General features: G+C 38.4%; 3 protein-coding genes across 3 annotated transcripts in view; 2 read left to right on the top strand and 1 right to left on the bottom strand.

Annotated features, from left to right (window-relative positions):
• Window positions 1-7: 7 nt before the first annotated feature.
• LOC108358474 (protein swallow-like) lies at window positions 8-692 on the bottom strand (the record flags this gene model as incomplete). The annotated part of the gene is made up of 1 exon (XM_017609833.1): window positions 8-692. A coding segment is annotated over exon 1 (685 nt), but the record flags the coding sequence as incomplete, so codon positions are not given.
• Window positions 693-1674: 982 nt separating this feature from the next.
• Window positions 1675-3363, top strand: LOC108358473 (protein swallow-like; the record flags this gene model as incomplete). The annotated part of the gene is made up of 2 exons (XM_017609832.1): window positions 1675-2614; window positions 2683-3363. Coding segments are annotated over 2 exons (1497 nt in total), but the record flags the coding sequence as incomplete, so codon positions are not given.
• A 2013-nt stretch (window positions 3364-5376) lies between these two features.
• Ent3 (equilibrative nucleoside transporter 3) overlaps window positions 5377-8158 on the top strand; it is a 13722-nt gene continuing 10940 nt past the window's right edge. Inside the window, exons 1-2 of the mRNA XM_017609834.1 lie at window positions 5377-6077; window positions 6146-6887. Coding sequence (XP_017465323.1) covers window positions 6715-6887 — 173 coding nt within the window. The 5' untranslated portion in view covers window positions 5377-6077; window positions 6146-6714. The remainder of the gene's footprint in view (window positions 6078-6145; window positions 6888-8158) is intronic.

Raw genomic sequence — 8158 nt, 5'->3', positions numbered from 1 at the left:
ACGTTGCTGGCAGACAAGTCTGCGCTGGCATCGGGCTCCGCCTCCACTTCTTCCTCCACCTCCTGCTCCTCTTCGTCGACTGCATCGATTACGCCCACAAGCGCTTCATTCAACCTTGCGGCTGTTAAAGTCACACCGCGCTGCAACTGCATTGACGTCTTCCGCGGCAGCGGTTCGTGTACCAGCGCCTCGGGCATCGAACTGTGTCTTTGAAATTTCGCTAGCTTGCGGCGTCGTTCATCTTCGCTACGTATATTTGCTATATATTGTCCGACTTTGCTCTCGACGTGCTTGAAGCGACGCTTCGTATACTGCGAGTGAATGTCATGGTAAGAGTAAGACTTACGGTCATGCTCTGGCAGATGGCTCTGGTGCGCAACGCCTACGCCACCACCAGTGGAAAGCCCAGTTTGATCGCTCTTAACCATGCGTTCGTCGCTTGCCAAACCAGCGGGCTGAGTGCGCTGCTCTGAGGCTGATTCGGCTGAGGATATAGTCTGATCGGCCGATGAGTTGGAGACGCTGAGATTGTGTACAAGCGTTAGTGGGCTTTTGATGCTGTCACCACTGTGCCCTTGTTGTTGACGTTCTCGCAAGCGGTGTGGAAATTGAATTCGATGATGTGGTGGCGTTGGCAATAAGTCCACTTCGGAAAGTTCATCGTGGGGGAAACTTTCATCCAGTATACTCATTTTTTTAATTAAGTTACACGTGCGGGCGGTACGGCTGCATAAACTTTACTTTTATACATTAAAAAAAAATTAAAACGCGACCAAAACTGGTTACATTATTTACAACTCTTTACGATTATTATTTTATTTCTTTGCAAGCGCGTACAACAAAATAACTAAAATTAAGTAATTTAATTTTTATTGAAGAGATATAACTTTTTATATAAGCATAACTAAATTAAACGTGATTAACAAAAACAATAAACAAGAGTAGAAGAAAACAGTAATTTGTGAAGTGCTATCGCGCGCCTGACTAACTTTAGCTCTGTAGGCTTTAGGCTACTGCAGCGATGTAAAAAAATTAGTAAATAATATGAAAGGTAACGGCACCTGGGGACAATAACCACGGCGCGTACATATTTATGTAGGTAAATATGTATTTTTATATATGACTACATTAGGGTGTGCCAATGAAAAAAACAAAAAAAGAATGGTAACACTATGGATGTTGTGTTTTTTCTGCAATGCCAAATAACGAAATAATGGCTTTCTCCACGAAAAGTCACCACTTCCATACAATATGTCCGAGAGTTACTAAAATTTTATGAACTCTTCTTTAATACAAAATTGTTTTTAATACAAAATTCTTTTCAAAACAATAAAATCTGATAAGAGAAAATTAAATAAAATAAATGAATTGAAAAAGAAAACAAGTTCCTACAAAACACATAAATACATAAATTAAATTTAAAAAAATATTTTTATTTTTAATACAAAATCTAAAAATTAAGGAAAATTAAATATAAAAAAAGTTAAGTGAAAGAAAAATTAAATTATGTTCCTAAAAATTCAATGAGATTGAAAATACAGCAATAACTACATGTACCATTTCCACACAAAGTGGCAGTGGCAGTGGCGCGGCTGACGAAGAAGACGTCTACATTGATAAGAGCACATACGCGCTGCTGTTGGATGAGCGCGATCGCTTAAAATCTTACAATGACTACCAGCAATCGAAACTGGACGAAAAGCAGAGCGAAATTACTCGCCTCAGGCAAAATGTGGACTTCTTGCGCGTGCGCCTGAGCACAGCCGAAGATCAGCTCAAGAAAACTCAGTGTGGTCGTTACACATTGCATGGCACTTCACTCTCAGGTTCGTTGGGTGGCTATGGGCAGTTGGGACGACAGCCGTTGCAGAGTTTGCTCTACTGCGCGGCAAAGAGTACGAAGGCGACGCAGACAGATTACGAGCGAAGCCGATCGCCACCACCAGCTCCACCGNCGTTACAGCAATAACTACATGTACCATTTCCACACAAAGTGGCAGTGGCAGTAGCGCGGCTGACGAAGAAGACGTCTACATTGATAAGAGCACATACGCGCTGTTGTTGGATGAGCGCGATCGCTTAAAATCTTACAATGACTACCAGCAATCGAAACTGGACGAAAAGCAGAGCGAAATTACTCGCCTCAGGCAAAATGTGGACTTCTTGCGCGTGCGCCTGAGCACAGCCGAAGATCAGCTCAAGAAAACTCAGTGTGGTCGTTACACATTGCATGGCACTTCACTCTCAGGTTCGTTGGGTGGCTATGGGCAGTTGGGACGACAGCCGTTGCAGAGTTTGCTCTACTGCGCGGCAAAGAGTACGAAGGCCACGCAGACAGATTACGAGCGAAGCCGATCGCCACCACCAGCTCCACCACCATCACCTTCACCGCTAAACCTTGGGCTACCGCACGACCACGGAGACGGCGATGACGAGCTGCATGTTTTTGTGACACCCAACACGCCGGATGCGAATAACAATTTATGCAGCGGAGATGGCACAATGGAGGTGTGCGGTCGAAATGCTAAGAACGTGGCGGCTATACAACCAATGTCGCTTTATTTCAGCAGCTGCACGGAGGAGAGTGCCGAAAGGCGAACGGCGAAGGAGAGTGGTTGGTGGTTTTTTTACTTACTTACTTTTCTTGAGCTCTACAAAGAATTATTTTCACCTTATTTTCAGTCGCATTGCGCAGGCGCAGCGATTCCCTTAAGGTCCGACAGCAGCAGGCTGAACCGAGCGAAGCAAGCGGTAGTGGCAGCGGCACGTCCCAACACAACTCGCGCACCAGTCAACCGAGCAGCTCAGATTCAGCCATAGAGGTAGAAGTGATTGACTTGTCATCGTCGCCGAAACCGGCACGCCGTAAGCGTTTCAGCACCGATCGAGATGGGCGTGGAACTATTGCACCGAAAATTCGGCCACTAAAATACAATCACGATCCACGCACACCCTCGCCCATGGGCTTATATATTGAGCGTTGTCCCAATAGCACTGCTGTTGATATCTCTGACACGCCAGAGGTGCAAGGCCCTCGCAAGTTGGCCGCAAAAAGGAGTGCTGGTGGCCGTCGCAAATCTATTTCTCGCCGTTGGTTTTATTTGCTCGGCAGTTGCATGCGTTGCAGCAATCGCCAACAGACAGAGAGTGAGCAGTACGCTCTTCAACAGACTTATACCCAAGTTCCGCTGCTGGAGAATACTTTTGAGCGTAGCGGCATACAGGTGCGTTCTAACTAAGGCGAGATGCCTCTTTGAGTTTAATGTTTTATTATATTTTTTAGTCATAATTTGTTAAGATCTTTATTTCGTGTTTAAAATTGAAGTTCGCTTTTTTTTGTTTTTGATATTGCCAAGTCTAATTTTATGTATGGCCAAACACTAACATATGTGTCAGCGCCAATCTATTATTATTTTTATAATTTTATGTATTTATTTATTTATTGTTTAAGGGTTTTCTTCCTATTTTTATGTTTGTGTTTTAAATAATATTATCTCCTCCAAAATCTGTTCGCACAAATGAAAAAATAAATATTTATAAATAATGTCGTAGTTAATAAATAAAAAAATGGTTCTAACAACCACTAATATAATACTGAATTCTTTCCAAAATACATAAAAATAATAGGAGTGAAGGAGAACTTCGGGTATCTGTAGAGCTCTAGCTTCTAAGCAACTCATATTTGTTAGAAGGAGACTCTCAGTACTAATTAATCATCACACAAACCTTTTATCTCCTCTACTAAATTGTACCCAAATCTCCTTAAGGTAAGCATTTGGCACGCCAAAAAATGAGAAGTCTAATGAGCTATTCACAACAGGTTACTCTCACCGAAGGTGTTCAGACTCAATCGGATGTACAAAGAGCAGTTATGGTGTGATGCGTGAGGTTTACGAGGAGTCACAAGATGGTATATGATCCGCTTCCGCCTGCAAAGTATGCATGAGTAATCTGCGGGTACAGGTGCCTGGATCTTGCCGAATTTAGTATACTACACGAGCTCTACCAAGTCGCAGTTGAGCGATGATGATTCTATGTCGTCTGCATGGGTTACACGTTTTCTTCTGTGGCGATAGGAAGTGCGTGGAAGTGTGGAAATGGGTTGATCCGCTTTTTGGGTTGATAGCTTTGTAAATATCTCGTGCGTAAAGTATCTTTGCCCTTTACAAAAGTAAAGCCGCGAGCTTCTTGCTAATCGTTGTAGCGCGTGTCAAAAACTAAATGGGAACTAATGGGACTAAGACTTTGGAGTGGAAACTGTAGGTTTCTCGCTCTGTCCTCGATGCCGAGTTGTTTGTCTCTGCACGGTTTGAAATATTTGTCTCTCTCTAGATCGTGGATGATGCGATCTGATCTGACCGAGTCTAAGGCTTTAGGTCACAGGTCTAGTGGCAATCTTTTGATTAGGACCATCACCTTTCTTTACAGAATATGTTATGAAATTCTACACCTAGGTGGAAGAAATGTTTTTGGAAATATACCAGAGGACATACTAAAATAAGTTAAATTCAATTGGTCACGCTGGCGGTCAACGATAGTAGACGAAAAATTTCCCTTTCCTTGTTCGACATGACCACCATCACCGAAAACAGTTTGAATACGAATACCAATACGAATTTCTACAACTACGAATATGAATACAAATAGGAATACCATACGAATGCGAATATGAAACCGAATTCGAATGCGAATGCGAATACAAAAACAATTAGGAAAACGAATTTGAATACGAATACGCCTGCGAATATGACAACGAATACATATTCGATACGAATTCGAATATCAATCCGACTATAAATACAGTGAAACCCGCTTAAGTACCTAACCCGTTTAAGTAACCTACATTTTTGGGAACCGTGAATATTTTAATGTAATCTGAAGAAAAACCGTCTTTTAAGTACTTCGCCGCTTATTTACCCAACCCGCCTAAGTACCTGAATTTTTCGTACCCCATTTACCATTTTACTTATGATTTTCCCCTTTTAAGTGCTCCCGCAACACGTTAGGAAAAAAAGCTCCAAAAAATCAACGGTAATTTTTATGAATGAGTTGTGTTTCAGTTGAAAAATCTTAAAAATTAATAAACAAGCATAAGTGGCAAAAAACATCAGTTTGAATTTGGTCCGAAATGATAGATATGTCCAACACTGTATGTATGTATAAATACGTATAATCAATGACTTTAAAGAATTGAATTCTTGTAAATGCGACATAACATTGCTTTATCGATTTTTTTTTATAAAGTTTTTGTCTAGTCTATTATTTAATGCTATGCACACTTCTGCTCATGTTTTATTGGAGGACTGGTTTATGTAAGTTAGCTTATATGAAAATTAATATGAATACGACTCGAACGCGAATACGAATATTATGCGAATGCGAATACGAAAGAAATTTTTAAATAACACAAATTGAATTTCAATACGAGGAAGGCACTTATAATAACACTATTCACGAGCTCTTCAGACGATTCACTTTAACATTCGCAATAATAAAATGCACAACTCCAATCGAATCCCCAACAACATCAAGCCGAAATACCGCCCAGCACGTTGTGGTAAACAAATCTACTGATAAGGAATGCTGTGTAGAAGAACAACAACAAACATAACATACGAGTACATGCCTACCGATTTTACGTTGGTGTAAACAAAAAATTACCACAAAAGCGACGACCAAAATCAACAGTGTGACCGAGTGACAGGTGTTTCAACAACATTTGACAACTGCAATGTTGAAATGACAGCACACAACTAAAATCGATAATTGAAAAAGACTTGCGCATTAGACGCCCAAGAATGGTGAAAAGAGCAGATAAAAATTTTTGCAGCGCACTGCAAACGATGCACATAAAATAATTTTGCATAGGAAAAGTCTTTGAAAAATTATATTGAAGAGCTAAAAAATATATTCAAACTTAAAAACTAAATTTAAACGTGTAATAATTAGTGGGAGAGTGGTAAATCTGAGTGGCAAATCTGAAATCTGTGGCTGTAAAATTGGGCAGCAGCCAGACATGTAAAAGTTGTGAAAAACTCGCAAAGTGAAAAATCGAAATTGTCGAACGATATATTAAGGTACTACATACTTGAAAAAAGGGAGTGGAAAATGCAGAACGTAAATTACTTTTTTAAAAATTTCATAGCAAACCAATAAATGGGCGAAAATTTAAGCAGTCTTACTTGAGCAGCGGTTGGGCAGCAAAAGAGTAGTTGACATTGCTGCTCCTTTATCGATTAAAAACACGAAAGGTGCTGATGACTATTTAAACGGTAATAGCGGATAGTTTCAGTAAAAAAGCAAACAAAAAACGGTACTAAGACAAAAACTAAAACATATAACAACAAATAACTTTCAATTCGAAAAAAAAGAAAAATTAGATTTCTGCACTAAACGGTTAAAAGTTGAAAGACTTAAAAAAAAAGAAAATCATCAAATATATTCCATCAGATAAACACTAGAATAACCCTTTGCCTCTTTTGAAAGCCAGCACGGCACATTGCATGAAAAAATCTGCCTTCGTGCGCCGCTAAGTAGACTATACTTAAATATTTGCTTTTGTGCTTAGTGCCAAGGTACATAACAAAACCACAAACAAAACTACAGCAAAAACAACAACTACTTGTTACTCTTCATTATCAAATAGACGACGACGACTTGAACACCTTGAAAGTGCATATACATACACACATATATAACTGTTAAATAGCGGAAATGGAATCCGCACAAGCCACAACCTATGAACCACTCGAAGGTCGTGGCGCCGGCATCCGCCATGAGCCCATGGACAGTCCAGAGGCGGATGTACGCACACCCAAAGATCACAAACATGCAGTGTACTTGGCATTGCTGGCAGCTGGTATTGGCTTTGTGTTGCCATATAATAGGTGAGTTGTAATGAAAGTAAGGAAATAATATAAAAAAGGGTAGAAAAATTCAATAAAATATAAATTAAAATTGAGAAAAAAACTAGAAAAACATAAAAACAAAAAGGAAATAAAAAATATATAAATATAAAGTTAAATGAAATTAAAAAATTTAAGTTTAAAAAATAGCTGCAAAATAAAAAACTATGAAAATAATTTAAAAAATACTAATTATTAAAAATATAATAAAAAATCAATAAAATAAAAAAAAACTAAATATAAGCGTAAACTAAATAAAAAAGTAAAATAAAACAAAGTAAAATAAAATAAAACAAAATAAAATAAAAAATAGAGAAAATAGATAAAAAAAAATAAAATGGTATAGTAGTAGGTCATTGTCGTATGTTTTTTCTATATATATTTAAAATTTTATAATTAGCATGTTATTTAACAATAAGCAATTTAAATCTAAATCTAAAAAAATCATCCAAATAAAATGGTATAGTAAAATTATATTCAACAATTTTATTGAGCTTGAGGCCGTTACTAATGACACATGCTGCTATTTCGAAGAACACCACTTCTACTCATCGGACTTCTTCATCGAGTTCATTGGGACTTGAACCAGCAACTCCGGCGTTCAAAGCCAGCCCATTGAGCTAAGTTCGCCATGTAAACTGTTGTTGTTTTTCCACTTTTTCGTTTGCGCAACCCAACTACAATCAAGGGCAACGATTTTTTTGCTATTTAGACTTGATCATATGGTTGTTGCTCGTTTGGTTTTCTACAAGTTTTTTTATGAAATGGCCGCATGCTCAATGAAATTCTTGAATATAATTTTTATAGAGCCATAAAAAACAAAAAGATATTATAAAAACAAGTAAGAAAGTCTAAGTTCGGGCGGAGCCGAACATTAAGTACCCGGCGCAAGTATTAAATATATGTTTTTCCCCTTTCCTAAAGCTACCGCTAGATGGTAAGCCGGGGTGTATCAATTTTGAGTAAATTAGCGTCCTTAAATTTCGAATTATTGAAGTTTCAAGCATTTCTGAAATTTACCGTTATATGAAAAGCGGCCGTATTTTTAGTCCGATTTCAATAATTTTCAACGTTTTGCTTTTATTTGGCAAGCACAATAAAAATACCGAGTTTGGTACAATTTGGTAGAACGGTTACCGATATACATATATGTGACCATAAGTGGGCGGTGCCAGGCCCATTTTCCAAAATTTTACCATAAACGTATATCTTGGTAAAGAATTGTTGCAAGCATCAATTTTGAATAAATTAGC

Source organism: Rhagoletis zephyria, unplaced genomic scaffold (genome assembly GCF_001687245.7).
Source record: "Rhagoletis zephyria isolate East Lansing unplaced genomic scaffold, Rhagoletis_zephyria_1.1 Rzeph_scaffold_00258, whole genome shotgun sequence".
In the NCBI taxonomy this organism is placed as follows: Eukaryota; Metazoa; Arthropoda; class Insecta; order Diptera; family Tephritidae; genus Rhagoletis; species Rhagoletis zephyria.
Note: the sequence above shows the minus strand (reverse complement) of the source record. Positions and strands in the feature narration are given on the sequence as shown.